The sequence below is a fragment of the Oncorhynchus mykiss genome, chromosome 16 (assembly GCF_057628025.1).
Source record: "Oncorhynchus mykiss isolate SJ-2025 chromosome 16, ASM5762802v1, whole genome shotgun sequence".
Taxonomy (NCBI): Eukaryota; Metazoa; Chordata; class Actinopteri; order Salmoniformes; family Salmonidae; genus Oncorhynchus; species Oncorhynchus mykiss.
Genome location: NC_143037.1, coordinates 35,332,456 through 35,352,155, shown reverse-complemented (window position 1 = coordinate 35,352,155; position 19,700 = coordinate 35,332,456). Strand labels below are relative to the sequence as shown.

At 42.2% G+C, this 19,700-nt stretch overlaps 1 protein-coding gene across 3 annotated transcripts in view; it reads right to left on the bottom strand.

The window, feature by feature from the left end:
• LOC110491842 (methylenetetrahydrofolate reductase (NADPH)) overlaps positions 1 to 17,270 on the bottom strand; it is a 30,259-nt gene extending 12,989 nt beyond the window's left edge. The window contains exons 1-7 of one of the 3 annotated variants that reach the window (XM_090202580.1): positions 16,861 to 17,229; positions 7,356 to 7,610; positions 5,992 to 6,230; positions 2,516 to 4,122; positions 1,967 to 2,077; positions 1,522 to 1,715; positions 617 to 867 (exon numbers count right to left, since the gene is read on the bottom strand). In XM_090202580.1, the coding sequence (XP_090058706.1) occupies positions 617 to 807 (191 nt within the window). In that variant the 5' untranslated portion in view covers positions 808 to 867; positions 1,522 to 1,715; positions 1,967 to 2,077; ... (2 more) ...; positions 7,356 to 7,610; positions 16,861 to 17,229. Of the gene's footprint in view, positions 1 to 616; positions 868 to 1,521; positions 1,716 to 1,966; positions 2,078 to 2,515; positions 4,123 to 5,991; positions 6,231 to 7,355; positions 7,611 to 16,860 lie in introns of all 3 variants that reach the window. The other 2 variants (XM_021565636.3, XM_021565637.3) reach the window with 2 other exon arrangements.
• Between the last annotated feature and the right edge of the window lie 2,430 nt (positions 17,271 to 19,700).

The window sequence follows — 19,700 nt, the reverse complement described above, 5'->3', positions numbered from 1 at the left end:
CAGATTACTGCACCTGTACATAGTCCACCTATAATTTAGCCCAAACAACTACCTCATTCCCTACTGTATTTAATTAATTTATTTATTTTGCTCCTTTGCACCCCATTATTTTTATTTCTACTTTGCACATTCTCCCATTGCAAATCTACCATTCCACTGTTTTACTTGCTATATTGTATTTACTTTGCCACCATGGCCTTTTTGCCTTCGTATATCGTATATAGACTTGTTTATACTGTATTATTGACTGTATGTTTGTTTTACTCCATGTGTAACTCTGTGTCGTTGTATGTGTCGAACTGCTTTGCTTTATCTTGGCCAGGTCGCAATTGTAAATGAGAACTTGTTCTCAACTTGCCTACCTGGTTAAATAAAGGTGAAATAAAAAAATAAATAAAAAAATTCAAGTAGGCGATCCTAAACAAATTCCCATATGTGATACATCTCACTCATATTGTCAGAGAACCGGGATTACGGTAGTAGCTTTACATTTCATTATTCTTCAAATACTGTGTCAGCTAAATCAAGCAAGCAATCTGAAGTGTTTGAAAGAAAAAAACAATCCTATTTGGACCCAGGTATGGTGTGGTGGGTGGTCCGGGCTTAGACAACCAACCTGGGGTCCTCGATCCAGAGGCCCAGCTGCCGCAGAACCTCCATGGTGGCCACCTCGCGGTTCAGTGTGTAGAAGTGGAGGCCCGGCACATTGCCACTCTCCAGGAGCACGCGGCACATGCCCACGGTCTGCTCAATGCCGTAGTTGCGGATGGCTGCGTCGTTGTCCTTAATGGGCTCGATGACCCGCATGATCTCCTCAGGCACTTCCAGCTTGGACAACTTCACCAGCTGCCTTAGAGATTGGTAGCCCTGGAGGAAAGGAGGAATGATAAAACACAAAACAAAACATACAAATACTTTAGAAAATCATTTCAAATACTTTAGCTGTAATTGGTTGAGCTTGCCTGTTAAAATTAAGCAAACCCCGCCCACCAAACATATACTGCCCCTTATGGGAAAATGTCCCCTTGTCCGATGAATGATGTTTTGTTTTTGCACGGAACATACTTGGTCATTTTCTACAACATTGCTCGCTATCATCACATCCTAGAACATGCCATTCCAAGAAAGCGTTACAAAGTACGCAACCCCTCCTTTTCAACCTTCGACAAATGTAGTCTTTGACCACACCACCCCACACACAAGTCCATGGCCCAGTTTAGGCCTATGTCCCAAACTTCCTGATAGGGCTGAGACGATACCAGTAATGCAATATTTTTTCATGGCAAAAATGAAAACAATTTTGGTCCTTTAAAAACCTGCTCTATGTAAAAAAAAAAAAAAAATAAAGAAGTGTGCTACAGCTTGGAAAATAAATACATGTGACTCTGGATAACAACATAATAATGTTTGTTTCCAACATTAAGGCTATTCTCCTAAAGAAGTCAAATCCGCCTCGAGTTTTGTTTCCTTGCCGCAATACTAACGAGTATCCCGATAATGGTATCGTCCCGGCCTTAGTACCTGGATAGGGAAGATGCCTGGTAGGATGGGGCAGGTGATCCCTATGGCCCTGCAATCTCTGACAAACTTGAGGAAGGTGTCGGCCCGGAAGAAGAGCTGGGTGATGATGAAGTCTGCCCCGGCGTCCACTTTCTCCTTCAGGTGTCTCAGGTCCTCGTCGTAGCTCTCTGCCTCCGGGTGGCCAGTAGGGTAGCCTGTCACAATAAATGAGTTTTAATGTGCAGTGTGTGTGTACAGGTCACATTTTACCAACAACTTGAAGGACTAAATGGCTTTACGGGAGATAAAATGCTCACATCGTATAAGTAGGTACAACAGCCTACTTTAAAGTCCTCCACAAATAACCTGATGAAAGGATATCATTAGTATAAAATGACAATATGCTGAAGCTGTGTAAAAAATACAAAATAAATTTAAAAAAGAAGTAATTTTGCATCAATCATACCAGCCACACAGATGTCAAAGTAGTCATCAAACTCGCAGCGGATGTGTTTGACCAGGTCTGTGGCATAGTTGAAGCCCCCTTCTTCCTCTTCCCAGTCAGCCCCTACGGGATCTATAAAGAGATCAGGAAAATATGGTGCTCAAAGGGAATTTGTCACAATAAGACGTAGCTACACTTAAAAATATGAAAACGCAAGATGCAACAATTTCAAAGATTTTACTAAGTGACAGTTCAGTGAAATCAGTCAATTGAAATAACTTCATTAGGCCCTAATCTATGATTTCACATGACTGGGAATACAAATATGCATCTGCAAGTGTATTTTTTGGGAACAGAAAACCAGTCCATCTGGTGTGACCACCATTTGCCTTGTTATGGTATGGCTATGGTAAGGGCGCCGACAGACATGGCAGCTCTGCTTCTAGCTCCTAAGCAACTTCGCAGTATTTTGTTTTTTGTGTGTTATTTCTTACATTATTAGCCCAGAATGTTTGTGTTATTACATACAGCCAGAAATAACGTTTGAATATCAGAGTGGTGGTAACTCACCAGCATTACGACCAGAAATACAACTTTGCTGAATTGGATCCTTTGTTCACAAGTAACGTTTCCCAGAGGCTGCTCCAAGACGCTGCCAGCGGAGAAGAAGTATTCGGAGTGGACTTCTAGTCCCACTCAAGAGGCAGGCACACCATCCACCGCTTCTGAGTATATTACTCGCTAATGTTCAGTCTCTGGACAATAAAGTAGACGAGCTCAGGGCGAGGATCTCCTTCCAGAGACTTCAGGGACCGTAACAGCCAGCTGGGTTCTCAGTTCATTGTGCAGACAGGAATAAAGAACTCTCCGGGAAGAAGAAGGGCGGGGATGTATGTTTCATGATTAACCACTCATAGTGTGATTGTGATAACATACGGACACTCAAGTCTTTTTGCTCACCCGACCTTGTATACCTCAATCAAATTCCGACTGCATTTCCTCCCAAGATAATTATCTTTGGTTAGTTAAAGCTGTGTATATTCCCCCTTAAGCCGATACTCCCGACAGCCCTCAAGGAACTACACTCGACTTTATGTAAACCACATATTCTGAGGCCGCTTTTATTGTATCTGGGGATTTTAACAAAGCAAATTTGAGGAAAACACTACCGAAGTTCTATCAAACACATGGACTGTAGTACTTGCTTAGGAAAAGCCCTAGAGATGCTCCTCCCTTCCTATAGGCAGAAACTCAAACAGGAAGTACCCGTGCTAAGGTCTATTCAACGCTGGTTTGACCAATTGGAATCAATGCTTTAAGATTATTTTGATCACGCGGACTGGGATATGTTCCAGGTAGCCTCAGAGAATAATATTGACATTTACAGACACAGTGACTGAGTTCATGAGGAACTGTATAGAGGATGTTGCTCCCACGGTGTCTATTAAAACCTACCCAAACCAGAAACCAGTGCTGCCTTATATACATAGACATGGAATCAGTGGCCACTTTAATAATGTTTACAAACTGCTTTACTCATCTCATATGTATATACTGTATTCTACTCTATTTCAGTCAATGCCACTTTAGATGTGCGTTGTTGTGAATTGTTAGATACTACCGCATTGTTGGAGCTAGGAACACCAGCATTTCGCTACGCCCGCAATTTAATCTACTAAATATCATTCATCATCATGGTATCTCTGTGCATTCAACTTGCCATCGACAAAATCAATTGTGTCCGTAGCTTATGCCTACCCATACCATAACCCCACCGCCACCATGGGGCACTCTGTTCACAGCGGTGACATCAACAAACCGCTCGCCCACACAACGCAATACACGCTGTCTGCCATCTGCCCGGTACAGTTGAAACCGGGATTCATCCGTGAAGAGCACACTTCTCCAGCGTGCCAGTGGCCATCGAAGGTGAGCATTTGCCCACTGAAGTCGGTTACGATGCTGAACTGCAGTCAGGTCAAGACCCTGGTGAATACACAAGCTTCTCTGAGATTGTATAGAAATTCTTTGGTTGTGCAAACCCAGTTTCATCAGCTGTCCGGGTGGCTGGTCTCAGACGAACCTGCATGTGAAGAAGTCTGATGTGGAGGTCATGGGATGGAGTGGTTACACGTGGTCTGCGGTTGTGAGGCCAGTTGGACATACTGCCAAATTCTCTAAAACAACATTTATGGTAGAGAAATGAACATTCAATTCTCTGGCAACAGCTCTGGTGGACATTTCTGCAGTCAGCTTGCCAATTGCACACTCCCTCAAAACTTGAGACGTGACAAAACTGTACATTGTAGAGAGGCCTTTTATTGTCCCCAGCACAAGGTGCACCTGTGTATTGACTGTTGTTTAATCAGCTTCTTAAAATATGCCACAGCTGTCAGGTGGATAGATTATCTTGGAAAATGAGAAACGCTCACTCACAGGGACTTAAACTAATTTGTGCAAAAAAGTTTGAGCAAAATAAGCTTTTTGTGCATACAGAACATTTCTGGGATCTTTTATTTCACCTCATAAAACATGGGATGAACACTTTACATGTTGCGTTTATATTTCTGCTCAGTATACACTACCGGTCAAATGTTTTATTACACCTACTCATTCAAGGGTTTTTCATTTATTTTGACTATTCTCTACATTGTAGAATACTACTGAAGACAACAAAACGATTAAATAACACATAAGACATGTCAGTTGATGCGGAAAGTTTCAAGAACTTTGAAAGTTTCTTCAAGTGCAGTCGCAAAAACCATCAAGCGCGATGATGAAACTGGCGCTCATGAGGACCGACGCAGGAATGGAAGACCCAGAGTTACCTCTGCTGCAGAGGATAAGTTCATTAGACTTACCAGCCTCAGAAATTGCAGCCCAAATAAATGCTTCAGAGTTCAAGTACACAGACCCATCTCAACATCAACTGTTCAGAGGAGACTGTGTGAATAAGTCCTTCGTGGTCGAATTGCTGCAAAGAAACCACTACTAAAGGACACCAATAAGAAGAAGAGACATGCTTGGGCCAAGAAACACGAGCAATGGACATTAGACTGGTGGAAATCTGTCCTTTGGTCTGATGAGTCCAAATTGGAGATTTTTGGTTCCAACCGCCGTGTTTTTGTGAGACGCAATGTGTGTGAACACGTGTATTTGCCACCGTAAAGCATGGAGGAGGTAGTGTTATGGTGTGGAGGTGCATTGCGGGTGACGCTGTCTGTGATTTATTTAGAATTCAAGGCACACTTAACCAGCATGGCTACCACAGGATTCTGCAGCGATACGCCATCCCATCTGGTTTGGGCTTAGTGGGCCTATCATTTGAGATGGTTTGGGATGAGTCAGAACGCAGAGTGAAGGAAAAGCAGCAAACAAGTGCTCAGCATATGTGAGAACTCCTTCAAGACTGTTGGAAAAGCATTCCAGGTGAATCTGGTTGAGAGAATGCCAAGAGTGTGCAAAGCTGTCATCAAGGCAAAGGGTGGCAATTTGAAGAATCTCAAATATATTTTCATTTGTGTAACGCTTTTTTGGTTACTACATATGTGTTATTTCATCATTTTGATATCTTCACTATTATTCTACAATGTAGAAAATGATAAAAATAAAGAAAAACCCGTGTGTCCAAACTTGACGGGTAGTGTAGTTTCCATGTCCCTCTTGAAAAACGCTTCTTCGCAATGAGAGAAATCTGGATAAATAAGGGTTAAACTGAGACTCAGCGATATGATTTTACCACAAGCCACAATGTGAACCAAAGCAATTGCAATGAGAGCGATGCAGGAGGCTGTAATTGTGAGCGATATGACATGGCCACGAGCAGCAATATGAACAAACATTTTTGAACAGGAATTCACTTCAAATATCAGGCAGACCCTCAGGCTATTGGAATACAATAGCCAAGCGCACACACAAACACTCCTACAATAGACTAACCATGCTCTGGGTAGAAGAGCAGGGTTGTTCCAAAGATCAGGAAAATATGAAAACTGCCCTTAAACCTGTGCCTATGTGCAATGTAACCCTACTCGATGTGGCCCTACCTCCTCTTAGAGCCATGATGTTCTTCAGGCCAAGGTGTTTGGCTTTGCTCAGGTATCCAGTGATCTTTTCTTTGGTCTGGTTGCAGCAGGTCAGGTGCAGGATGCTCTCCAGGCCACAGTAGTTGACCGCTGTGCTGGCAATCATCATAGAGGAGGTCTCCTTGTTCGAACCTGGGTCCCCCGCCGGATGCCAGGTAATATCTATGAACAGGGGCCCCCCAGAGCCCATGCGATCAAATCTGAATGGGAAAAATGGGAGAGAGAGAAGATGTGGTTAGTTAGTAGCTGCTTTTAGCAACTCTAGTATTTACACGTCCCTAGCGTTGCTGGGAATTGGCTGGCAAAAAAATGAATAGTCCACCGGTAGTTCAATACAAATATTGAGGCTTGGTCCTTATGCATGGGTGAATTTGAGAATTTAAAAAAACATGTAATTTAATTAACATATAATTAAACAGATTTTCCAAACGTGGATCTGTTGTACATGCATGCAGCAGCTCCTCAGCTAGGTCAAATCCTCTCTGCTTACCTCATGTCAAAATAAAAGTCCCTCACAAGTCCTTGCTTTTTATGGCACACATTCATGATGTAAGTGTAGAGAAATTGGGTCTACAACAGACCCACGTTTGGAAAGTCTGTTTAATATATGTTCTATTAGATGTTTTTTTCTCAATTTCCCTCCTGCCTAAGGACCAATCCTACGGACATTCCTGCCTAAGGACCAATCCTACGGACAATCGGCAGAGTCCCTCCTGCCTAAGGACCAATCCTACGGACAATCGGCAGAGTAAGTAAAAATTGAATTTTATTTCACTTCTGGCAGACTATTCCGTTTTTTTTGCAAGCTAATTACACACTAGCGTTGCTAAAAGTAGTTACTTGGCAGTTTAGCGCGCAGATCCGACCCACTTGCTTACAGCTGCACTAGGAACAGACAGGCTTCCTGTGTAGATTAAGACAACGTGGAGCCAGCGCAAAATATGGCTCGGAAAACATACCTCAATCCAGGAATGAGAAGTACGTTGTACTCCAAAATTGCCCCATTATCCCAACTATTACAGAGAATATTGAACAACTGCTAGCTAACTATCAGTTGTACATTCTTCTCGGTGTAACAGTTGGGATAATGGGGCAATTTGCAGTACAATGCATTTCTCATCCCTGGATTGAGGTACATTTTCCAAGCCATATCTCACACTGGCGTCGCTGTGTCTTAATCTACACAGGAACCCTGTCCGTTCCTAGTGCAGCTGTAAGGAACCGGGTCGGATCTGCTAGCTAGTTAGCTGCTAATTTCAAACTCTGACCTCGTTTTGAGTTACTAGCTAGAACAAGCCAACGGCAAATGAGTTTCAGCTACAGACCTAGAGACGAGATTGACAGCCCCACTGGCAGTACGAGGGGGGAAGAACTCTAGGGAAAACCAGTGGTCGCCTGACTCTGTCCGCCTGCGCATCTTGTCCCGTAGCCTTTCCGTGCGGTCGGCAGCCAGCACAGGCGTCGAGGAGCGAGAGCTCTCCTTGGAACTCTCGCCGCCGCTGTTGCTCGTGCCACTTGAGTTGCTTTTGGTGCATGTTCGCCAGGTGTCGTCGACTCTCTGCACATTATTCACCATGCTGCTGCAGAATAAAAACAGTGTTTGACTCCCAAACTGTCCTGAGTATGCTTAAACTGAAGCTCTCCCTATCACACACACACACACAAATGGGCATTCCTGGTGAAAATGTGAAAGACATGCTAGCCAGCATGCAACACTGCTTGCTTGCTAGCTAGCTAGCTGTTGAACAGAATTTATGTAGGTAAATTAGAGACAAGTGTTCAAGAATATATGATTTGCACATGTAAAATATGAATTGTACCTGTATAATCAGTTTTGTAGTGGCAAAAAATATTTGCAAACATGTAACTTATTTTGAGAATAAATGCTGATCTTAACTTTCTTTGACAATAAAGTTTCTACCATTGTTTCCTATGACTGAAAATAGCTGTTCTGATGTCCAGAAACTATCACAAACCCCGTTTGGACGAGGACTTCTACTTCAATGAGTCGGAGGCGAAAGACATTGATTATCCCGGACCAGGCCCAAATCCCAGACACTTGTAGAAGGTGCAAAAGAGGCTGGCATGTGGGCACCCCGGTGTGACTATGGCGGCGAAATAATAAAAATTGCTTCTACCCTCTGTTCTATTGGTGAATGTGAAATCGCTGGAGGCTAAACTGGACAAGCTCCGAATGAGACCATCCTATCAACAGGACATTAAGAACTGTAATATCCTATGCTTCTCTGAGTCATGGCTGAACAAGCACATGGATAATATACAGTTGAAGTCGGAGGTGTACATACACCTTAGCCAAATACATTTAAACTCAGTTCTTCACAATTCCTGACATTTAATCCTAGTAAAAATTCCCTGTCTTAGGTCAGTTAGGATCACCACTTTATTTAAGAATGTGAAATGTCAGAATAATAGTAGAGATAATTATTCATTTCAGCTTTTATTTCTTACATCACATTCCCAGTGGCTCAGAAGTTTACATACACTCAATAAGTATTTGGTAGCATTGCATTTCAATTGTTTAACTTGGGTCAAATGTTTTGGGTAGTCTCCCACAAGGTTCCCACAATAAGTTGGGTGAATTTTGGCCCATTCCTCCTGACAGCGCTGGTGTAACAGTCAGGTTTGTAGGCCTCCTTGCTCGCACAGACTTTTTTTCCAGTTCTGCCCACAAATATTCTATAGGATTGAAGTCAGGGCTTTGTGATGGCCACTCCAATACCTTGACTTTGTTGTCCTTAAGCCATTTTGCCACAACTTTGGAAGTATGCTTGGGGGTCATTGTCCATTTGGAAGACCCATTTTCAACCAAGCTTTAACTTCCTGACTGATGTCTTGAGATGTTGCTTCAATATATCCACATCATTTTCACTCCTCGTGATGACATCTATTTTGTGAAGTGCACCAGTCCCTCCTGCAGCAAAGCATCCCCACAACATGATGTTGCCACCCCCGTGCTTCAAGGTTGGGATAGTGTTCTTCGACTTGCAAGCCTCCCCCTTTTTCCTCCAAACATAACGATGGTCATTATGGCCAAACAGTTCTATTTTTCTTTCATCAGACCAGAGGACATTTCTCCAAATAGTACGATCTTTGTCCCCATGTGCAGTTGCAAACCGTAGTCTGGCTTTTTTAATGGAGGTTTTGGAGCAGTGGCTTCTTCCTTGCTGAGCAGCCTTTCAGGTTAGGACTCATTTTACTGTGGATATAGATACTTTTGTTTCCTCCAGCATCTTCACAAGGTCCTTTGCTGTTGTTCTGGGATTGATTTGCACTTTTTGCACCAAAGTAGGTTCATCTCTAGGAGAAAGAACGCTTCTCCTTCCTGAGCGGTATGGCGGGTTCGTGGTCCCATGGTGTTTATATTTGCGTACTATTGTTTGTACAGATGAACGTGGTACCTTCAGGCATTTGGAAATCGCTCCCAAGGATGAACCAGACTTGTGGAGGTCTACAATTTTTTTCTGAGATCTTAGCTGATTTCTTTTGATTTTCACATGATGTCCAGCAAAGAAGCACTGAGTTTGAATGTAGGCCGTGAAATACATCCACAGGTACACCTCCAATTGACTAAAATTATGTCAATTTGCCTATCAGACGCTTCTAAAGCCATGACATAATTTTCTGGAATTTTCCAAGCTGTTTAAAGGCACAGTCAACTTAGTGTATGTAAACTTCTGACCCACTGGAATTGTGACACAGTGAATTATAAGTGAAATAATCTGTCTGTTAACAATTGTTGGAAAAATGACTTGTGTCATGCACAAAGTAGATGTTCTAACTGACTTGCCAAAACTAGTTTGTTAACAAGAAATGTGTGGAGTGGTTGATAAACAAGTTTTAATGACTCCACCCTAAGTGTATGTAAACTTAAAACTTCACCTGTAAATCTAGCTGTTTTTTTCTATGCATTAGAAGGACAGAATGTAAGAGAACAGTAAGTGGTGGTGGTCTCTTTATTAACAGCTGGTGCACAATCTCTAATATTAAGGAAGTCTCAAGGTCCTGCTTGCCTGAGTTAGAATACCTTATGATAAACTGTAGACCATACTATTTAATAATTGAGTTTCTGTATTTTCCTAGCCGTCTATTTACCACCGCAAACCAATGCTGCCACTAAGACTGCACTCAACGAGCTGTATAGGGCCATAAGCGAAAAATAAAATGCTCATCCAGAGGAAGTGCACCTGGTGGCCGGAGATTTTAATGCAGCATTCCACCTGTGCAACTAGAGTAGAAAAATCTCTAGATCACCTTTACGCAACACAAAGCTCTCCCCTGCCCTCCATTTGGCAAATCAGACCATAACTCTATCGTCCTTATTCCTGCTTACAAGCAAAAACTCAAAACAGGAAGTACCAGTGACATGCTCAATACGGAAGTGGTCAGATGAAGCGGATGCCAAGACATAGGACTGTTTTGCTAGCGCAGACTGGAATATGTTCTGGGATTCATCCGACAGAAATAAGGAGTCTACCACATCAGTCACCAGCTTCATTAACCTGTTAGAGCTCTAGGGGCGCTATTTCATTTTTGGATAAAAAACGTTCCCGTTTTAAGTGCGATATTTTGTCACGAAAAGATGCTCGACTATGCATATTCTTGACAGTTTTGGAAAGAAAACACTCTGAAGTTTCAGAATCTGCAAAGATTTTGTCTGTAAGTGCCCCAGAACTCATTCTACAGGCGAAACCAAGATGATGCATCACCCAGGAATTAGCAGAATTTCTGAAGCTCTGTTTTCCATTCTCTCCTTATATGGCTGTGATTGCGCAACGAATGAGCCTACACTTTCTGTCGTTCGCCCAAGGTCTTAGCAGCATTGTGACGTATTTGTAGGCATATCATTGGAAGATTGACCATAAGAGACTACATTTTCCAAGTGTCCGCCTGGTGTCCTGCGTCGAATTCGGTGCGCAATTGCCAGCTGCTTCTACTTTACCATTTGATTCAGGGGAGAAAGCATGTGTCCAAGAACGATGTATCAATGAAGAGATATGTGAAAAACACCTTGATGATTGATTCTAAACAACGTTTGCCATGTTTTCAGTCGATATTATGGAGTTAATTTGGAAAAAAGTTTGCGTTTTGAGGACTGAATTTATGGATTTTTTTTGGTAGCCAAATGTGATGTATAAAACGGAGCTATTTCTAATACACAAGGAATCTTTTTGGAAAAACTGAGCATCTGCTATCTAACTGAGAGTATCCTCATTGAAAACATCAGAAGTTCTTCAAAGGTAAATTATTTTATTTGAAGGCTTTTATGTTTTTGTTAATGTTGCGTGCTGGATGCTAACGCTAATGCTAACGCTAAATGCTAACGCGAAATGCTAACTCTAGCTAGCTACTTTTACACAAATTATTGTTTTCCTATGGTTGAGAAGCATATTTTGAAAATCTGAGATGACAGTGTTGTTTACAAAAGGCTAAGCTTGAGAGATGGCATATTTATTTCATTTCATTTGCGATTTTCATAAATAGTTAACGTTGTGTTATGCTAATGAGCTTGCTGATAGATTTACACAATCCTGGATACAGGGGTTTTTTCATAGCTAAACGTGACGCAGAAAACGGAGCGATTTGTCCTAAACAAATAATCTTTCAGGAAAAACTGAACATTTGCTATCTAAGAGTCTCCTCATTGAAAACATCTGAAGTTCTTCAAAGGTAAATGATTTTTTTGAATGCTTTTCTGTTTTTTTTGTGTAAATGTTGCCAGCTGAATGCTAATGCTAAATGCTACGTTAGCCATCAATACTGTTACACAAATGCTTGTTTTGCAATGGTTGAGAAGCATATTTTGAAAATCTGAGATGACAGTGTTGTTAACAAAAGGCTAAGCTTGAGAGCTAGCATATTTATTTCATTTCATTTGCGATTTTCATGAATAGTTAACGTTGCGTTATGGTAATGAGCTTGAGTCTGTATTCACGAACCCGGATCCGGGATGGGGAGATCAGAAAGGTTAATAAGTGCATCGATGGCGTTGTCCCCATAGTGAACATATGTACATATCCCAACCAGAAGCCATGGATTACAGGCAACATCCGAGTTAAAAGTTAGAGCTGCCGCTTTTAAGGAGCAGGACACTATCCGGACATTTATAAGAAATCCCACTACGCCCTCCAATGAACCATCAAACAGGCAAAGAGTAAAAACAGGACTATGATCAAAACTTGTTCAACAGTCACAAGGCTGCAGGGCCAGATGGATTACCAGGACGCATTCTGACCCATTCTGGAATACCCACGTTTCAAGCAAACCACCATAGTCCTTGTTCCTAAGAAAGCCAAGGTAACCTGTCTAAATTACTACCACCCCATAGTACTCACATCTGTACCCATGAAATGATTTGAAAGAATGGTCATGGCTCACATCAACACCATCATCCCAGAAACACTTTCCCATCTGGACAAAAGGAACACCTACGTGAGAATACTGTTCATTGACTATAGCTCCGTGTTCAACACCATAGTGCCCTCCAAGCTCCTCACTAAGCTTAGGACTCCTCCCTCTGCAACTGGGTCCTTGACATCCCGATGGCCACCCCCAGGTGGTGAGGGTAGGCAACAACACATCTGCCACGCTGACCCTCAACACAAGAGCCCCTCAGGAGTGTGTGCTCAGTCCCCTCCTGTACTCCCTACCACGACTGTGTGGCCATGCACAACTCCAACGCCATCATTAAGTTTGGCGACAAAACAACGGTGGCAGGCCTGATCACCGACGATGATGACAGCCTATTAGGGAGGTGATCAGAGACTTGGCAGTCTGGCACCAGGACAACAACATCTCCCTCAGCATGGGCAAGACAAAAGGTGCTTATCATGGACTACAGGAAATGGAGGGCCGAACATGCTCCCATTCACTTCGACAGGGCTGTAGTAGAGCAGGTCAAGAGCTTCATGTTCCTTGGTGTATACATCACTAAGGAACTATTATGATCTAAACACCAACACAGTTGACAATGCCCCTACCCCCTCAGGAGGCTGAAAATATTTGGCATCTTATCCTCAAAAAGTTATACAGCTGCACCATTGAGAGCATCTTGACTGGCTGCATCACCTCTTCGTATGGCAACTGCTCGGCAAAGCATTATGGAGGGTAGTGCGTACGGCCCAGTACATCACTGGGGCCATACTCCCTGCCATCCAGGAGCTCTATACCAGGCGGTGTCAGACAAATGCCCTAAAAATATTCAAAGACTCAAACCACCAAGCACAAATGCAATGATATACATTTTATTGGCTTGCTGTATGAGCTGCTTTTCCTGAAAATGTCTGACATAGCTAGCTAGTTGTTGTTGTAGTGCAATTTCCATTAAATGTTACAGCCCCAACATGATCATGTAGTCATGCATCTGCAGACCAGCAAGGAGGAGAAAAGCCTGCTTGCGTGAGATAGCTAGCTAGTTTATGTTGTTCAAACTATAATATTAGATCACATTTACAGGAAATGCAGCTCAAATAGCAAGCCAATTACAAAGATATACATTTTTTTGGTTTGACATTGACATCTAGGTATCTAATCTTTTTTTTAATAGCTGTAGCAGTTTGCTCTCGTCTCGTCTGGGCACTGCAACAGCCAAATTGAAGCAACTACACATCTAATCTTTCCCATCCCCTCATCTTGATTCTACAGGGAGCTAGCCTTTTCTCTTCAAAACATCACTAGCAAGCTAGCTAATGTTAGCCAACTTGAGCATAGATCTCAGCTTGCTAACTAGCAAAGCCAACAAACTGTCTACACACCAAATATACACGGAGCAAACAATCATTTCCTAAATTAATGTTAGTCTCAACCATTTGAAAAGTACATAGTACCTATTGCTCTGTTACACAATGTAAGAACCACTAGATACAGGCTAACCAGAACACTCTAATGATAGTTAGCTAACCAGCCATGCTATTTCGATTGAGAAGAGGCCATGCCTTTCTGTAGCTTTCAAATTCTGTTAATATCATTTAGTAATTTTAACACATTTTATCCATATTAGCACAGTGGAAAACGTGCTTCCAGACCGGAACCCTGGCACCCTGTTTGAAAGCAAGTTCCAGAATGACAACACCTCACCTTATTGGTCAGACGAATATGCCCGCCTGAATAAAATAATTCCCTACAAACCTCACTACTCCCATCATCCCCATCCAAAATACCACATAATCCCCATTCCATCCAACCTCTGACCCTATAAAACAACCTCTCCCTTTCTACATCATACATTTCACAAAATAATAATACATGATCAACTGTTTCCTCTACCATTCAGCCATTACACATTCCAGTACCATGTTTCACTACCAATTTTAGAGGAATTCAATCCCATATGCCATAATCTCATCCTGCACAACATAACTTCCTTCCTTCTGTTCCCATTTTATGACACTATCTCCTGTACAGATTTCCTTGTACTATAGGAATGCCCTTACTACTTTTATCCCATTGTCTCTGCCAGCAATCTAACCCATTTTTCCAAATCAATGTTTTATTTTCCCCTCTACCTCTACCCTCTATATCCACAATATTATTTTCAGTTTTTTTTGCTGTTATATCTACTATATAATTTCCATAAAATGTATTTGCCAGAATCCAACAGAACTTAATTGTAATACCATTTATTTGTAAGCCTCAAGCATCATTCTTTTTTTTGTATTTTACCTCTTTCTCCCCAATTTCATGGTATCCAATTGTTTTTTAGTAGCTACTATCTTGTCTCTACAACTGCCGTACGGGCTCGGGAGAGACAAAGGTTGAAAGTAATGCGTCCTCCGATACACAAGCCGCACTGCTTCTTAACACAGCGTGCATCCAACCCGGAAGCCAGCCGCACCAATGTGTCGGAGGAAACACCGTGCACCTGGCAACCTTGGTTAGCGTGCACTGCGCCCGGCCCGCCACAGGAGTCGCTGGTGCCATAAATCCTCCCGTTCTGACTTCCCAGATATTAAACTACATGAACTGATGCAGAGTCCGAACATATTACTACTCTTCTTGGTTGTTACCAAACAATATGTGGAAAGATACACAGATAACTTGAAACACCATAAGGACCATTATTTTACTGCGCCAACAGCACCTTGCATTTTCTATTAGACAAGGAATATGTCTTCCACTTATCCAAATGGCACCAGCATCTGCATATACCCTGTCCGATATTCCCGAAGATATCATCCATCATCCACGTGAATAAGATAGGACTAATAGCACTACCCTGTGGAGTTCCATTTTCCACCTCAAATTCTCTTGATAACTCCGATCCCATCCTGACCTGGAAGGTTCAGTCAAACAAGAAATCCATAATCCAGTTGTACATTCCCCCACTAATACCCTTTCCAATCAATTTCATCAGTAGACCTTCCCATAACATTGTATAATATGCTTTTTCAATGTCAAAATATACTATTGATATCACTTCCTTCCTTGCCAAAGCTTTGGTCAACTCAGTACTAACTGTAACCAATGCATTAAGTGTAGTTCTACCTTTTCTGAATCCACTCTGGTATTGACGTCAAACCTTTTGTTCCAGAAAATACAACAATCTGCCTACAACTTTTCCATTAATTGACATAGAGAACTTACATCAAATCTGCTGCTTGCTTATTTATTTATTTTTTTACAACTACAAAACTTTCGCCACAGGTTAGTTGCTAAATTAGTGCCAAAACAGATTTGACATCGGCAAATGTACTTTTGATTCAGCCCATACTCTACACAGACCGGTCAGCATTACCAATCTGCAGTAGGCCTATATGCAAATAGGCCATTGCCATATATGGATCTGTGCCCTTTACCTTGAACTTACAACTGTGGTTCTTAGTAGGATGTGCATGTTTTGAGATCAAAACAAGAGCAGCATGTAGCCACGTGTGCACATTTTGTTCATATTCTTTGCTAGTGAGTTATTAGCCCAGTTATAGATAATTTGTAGTCAGCAATAGGAGAGTGGTTGCTTCCTTCAAGACCACAACACGTGTACATTTCTAGACATCTTTAAAAAGCCAGTCAAGTAAAGAGCTTTTGCCTTAAAGGGGCAGTGTTGAGTAGCTAATAGCCTGAGGCTAGCACAATTTGTCTGATTCTCTGTAATTGTATTGGAATAATAATGCTTTTAATTTTGTAAAGTGGCTTCTTGAATCAAACATCCTTTTCAGTCACCTCCTTGCCGGACAAGTGGATAAACAGGTTAATGTTAAACCCTGCATGGTTTTTTTCTTCAAATGTCTTATGGAATGTAGACATCGAACGCCACACATTGACTGCTACTGTAGGCTGAATGATTGAACAGCGATTTACATATTAAAATGTTATGGGGTGCATTTTCAACATTGTTTTTTATGTTAGGCCTACATTATGATCAAATAGCCACATTAGCCTACTTGGCCACTGTTAAAGCTAAATTAAAGCGGGTACAGCCTCTGCGCTCACAGTTAACGCGCGCTGGAAGTTTTACGGAATTCACACAAGGTTCAAGTTTGTGCTCAGCAGATCTGAAAATTGCTTAACGTTACTGCCGAAAAAAAATGTGGGACCATTGCTTGAAAGTGTTGTTGCATTTATTCTCAAAAGAAGTTAAATGTTTGCTAATATTTTGCCACTACAAAACTGATTATATAAGTGCAACTCATTTTACATGTGCAAATCATACTTTACATGCTTGTACACTTAACGTTATGTCTCTAATTTACCTTAAGAAGAACTATCTTGCTAGTGAACCACTGAACAGAATAAACAAATCAGCTACAAAGAGAAGGTTGGTTTGCAAAAATGCAAACAAAAAATACAGAGAACGCATAGCTACCGTTAGCCTACCTGTTTCTCTCAATTATTATAGTCTATGTAGCTATTCCCCCAGGTTCGCCTCCACTATGTGAGTAGCTACAACGTGGAACTGCTTATTTATGTCCGTTCCGTCCCCAGAATGAATTTTTCAACAGTAATGCCAAATATTTTTCAGTGAGATCTACTATTGGCTCCTTGATTTGTCGCTGGATTACGTTTAGCCGTTTCCGCGAAGACGTAACATCACCAATATGCCTTGCTGCGGTCCACGGCATAGCGTTTTCTCCCCTCTCCCGCCGCACACACCACCGGAATGTGCTTCTATGCCTATATGTTGCTCGCTCAGTGCTATTCGGGATCCTTGGGACGTCCATACCCTAACCTTAAACGGTACAGGCTGGTTAAAGGTACTCTGCAGCACCAGGGACGTCGAGTGCAGTGGGGGAGGGGAGGGGAGGGGGAGTGCGACGATGCATCGAGTTGATGCAATGGGGATTTTGTCGAGGATTACCCAATTCGGGTGTGCTGTACACGGCCCCAAACATCTGGTACACATCGACACAAACAATTACTCATTCAATAAGTACTTTTCATTACATTTCTATTGACATGGCTTTTTATCATGTCTTTTCTGCAAATATCATAATTTTTGTATTGCGTTATTCAACAGCTACAACATGGTCATTTTTGGCAGAGTTGACGTATTTTCAACCGACTAAATATATATTTATCTAAAAAATTAATAAAAATGTTGAGAAAAATATAAAATAATAACTAAATGTATCACTCACATACTCTAAATGTGGTACTTACTTCTCAGGTGAATCATTGGCTCTTGGGATTAATCAAAGTAGATCAAGCTTGTGTTTATGTGACATTTGGCACATAACATTTGACATACTGTCTCTGAAAATAGTCCACCATTCACAGTCTGTCAAGGTCCCTTTTTAGAAAGCCAGGCATACTTTTGCTTGAATTAAAACTCAGAGAGACTATTCTCAAGCTCTGAAAGAGACTATTCTCATTTCAACGCTCACACTATTACAAACTAGGACTTTTAAACTCAACCACCTCTTTTGTAACCGTCTGTGACAGCCATAGACTGTTAGGGATGGGTGAAAAACAAAACCTGTGTAGCCCTTGAGAACCAACAAGGACATGGTGAACTTCTATTTGGCTTGAAATGGCAATAAGGAAAACAAACTCCTGTCAGAATAAGGGAATAGTTATTGTAGGATGGGGTTAGGGGTGCTTCAAATCAAATTTTCTCGTCATATAAACATATTTATCAGATGTTATTGCGGGTGTTGCGAAATGCTTGTGTTCCTAGCTCCAACAGTGCAGTAATATCTAACAAATCAAAAACAATACACACAAATCTAAAAGTAAAATTATGAAAATAAGAAATATATAAATATTAGGACGAGCAATGTCGAAGTGGCATTGACTAAAATACAGTAGAAAGGAATACAGTATATACATATGAAATGAGTAAAGCAGTATATAAACATTATTAAAGTGACCAGTGATTCTATGTCTATGTGCATTTGTAAAAGTTTGTGAGTGTTTTAGATGACAAGCAAAATTTCTGTTGCGCCTTCTTCACCATGCTGTCTGTGTGGGTGGACCATTTTAGTTTGTCCGTGATGTGTACGCTGAGGAACTTAAAACTTTCTACCTTCTCCACTACTGTCCCATCGATGTAGATGAGGGGTGCTCCCTCTGCTGTTTCCTGAAGTCCACGACCATCTCCTTTGTTTTGTTGATGTGGAGTGAGAGGTTATTTTCCTGACACCACACTCCGAGGGCCCTCACCTCCTCCCTGTAGGCTGTCTCGTCGTTGTTGGTAATCAGGCCTACTACTGTAGTGTCGTCTGCAAACTTGATGATTGAGTTGGAAGCTTGCATGGCCACGCAGTCATGGGTGAACAGGGAGTACAGGAGAGGGCTGAGAACGCACCCTTGTGGGGCCCCAGTGTTGAGGATCAACGGGGTGGAGATGTTGTTTCCTACTGCTTTTAATCATGTCTTGTTTCCTCCTGCTTTTAATCATGGCAAGGCGACCGGAAACACAACCGAATACAAACAGTGCAGCTATTCCCTCCGCAGGGCAATCGAACAAGCAAAGCGTCAGTATAGAGACGCAATTCAACGCAATTCAGCATCAGTATAACAGTATATCAGTATAACATTAGGTAGGGTAGTAACTGGTCCCAATTTTTCCCGTCCTGCTCGATGACCTTCCGCAGCATTTGTTTGAGCATTTTATTGAACCGCTTGACGAGCCCATCCGTCTGCAGGTGGAAGACAGAGGTTCGGATCTGCTTGATCTGCAGGAGAGCACACAACTCTTTCAATAGGCAGGACATAAACTCAGTACCTTGGTTGGTCAGGATCTCATTTGGGATGCCCACCCGGCTAAAGAGGTAGAACAGCTCCCGGGCGATTCCCTTGGATACAGCCGCACGTAGGGGAATGGCCTCGGGTACCGGGTGGCATAGTCCACTATTACCAGGATGTACCAGTGTCCTCGTGCTGTTTTTACCAGGGATCCCACTATGTCCATGGCGATGCGTTCAAAGGGCTGATTGGTAAGGGGACCAGTGGGTTTTGTAAATGTGCATTTGGGGCAGTCATTTGACACTCCGGGCAGCTGCGACAGTAATCTTCCATGGCCCTCCTCATCCCAGGTCAGTGGAACTGAGCGGCAATCCATTCCCGGGTCTTCTCCATTCCCAGGTTCACCCCCAACAGGTGGGTGTGGGCCAGCTGAAGAATGATTTCCACGTACCGTTGGGGAAGCAACAATACCTCTCAAAGTTTTCCCTGTTGGCGCGACACCCGATACAAAATGTTATTCTTGATTTGGA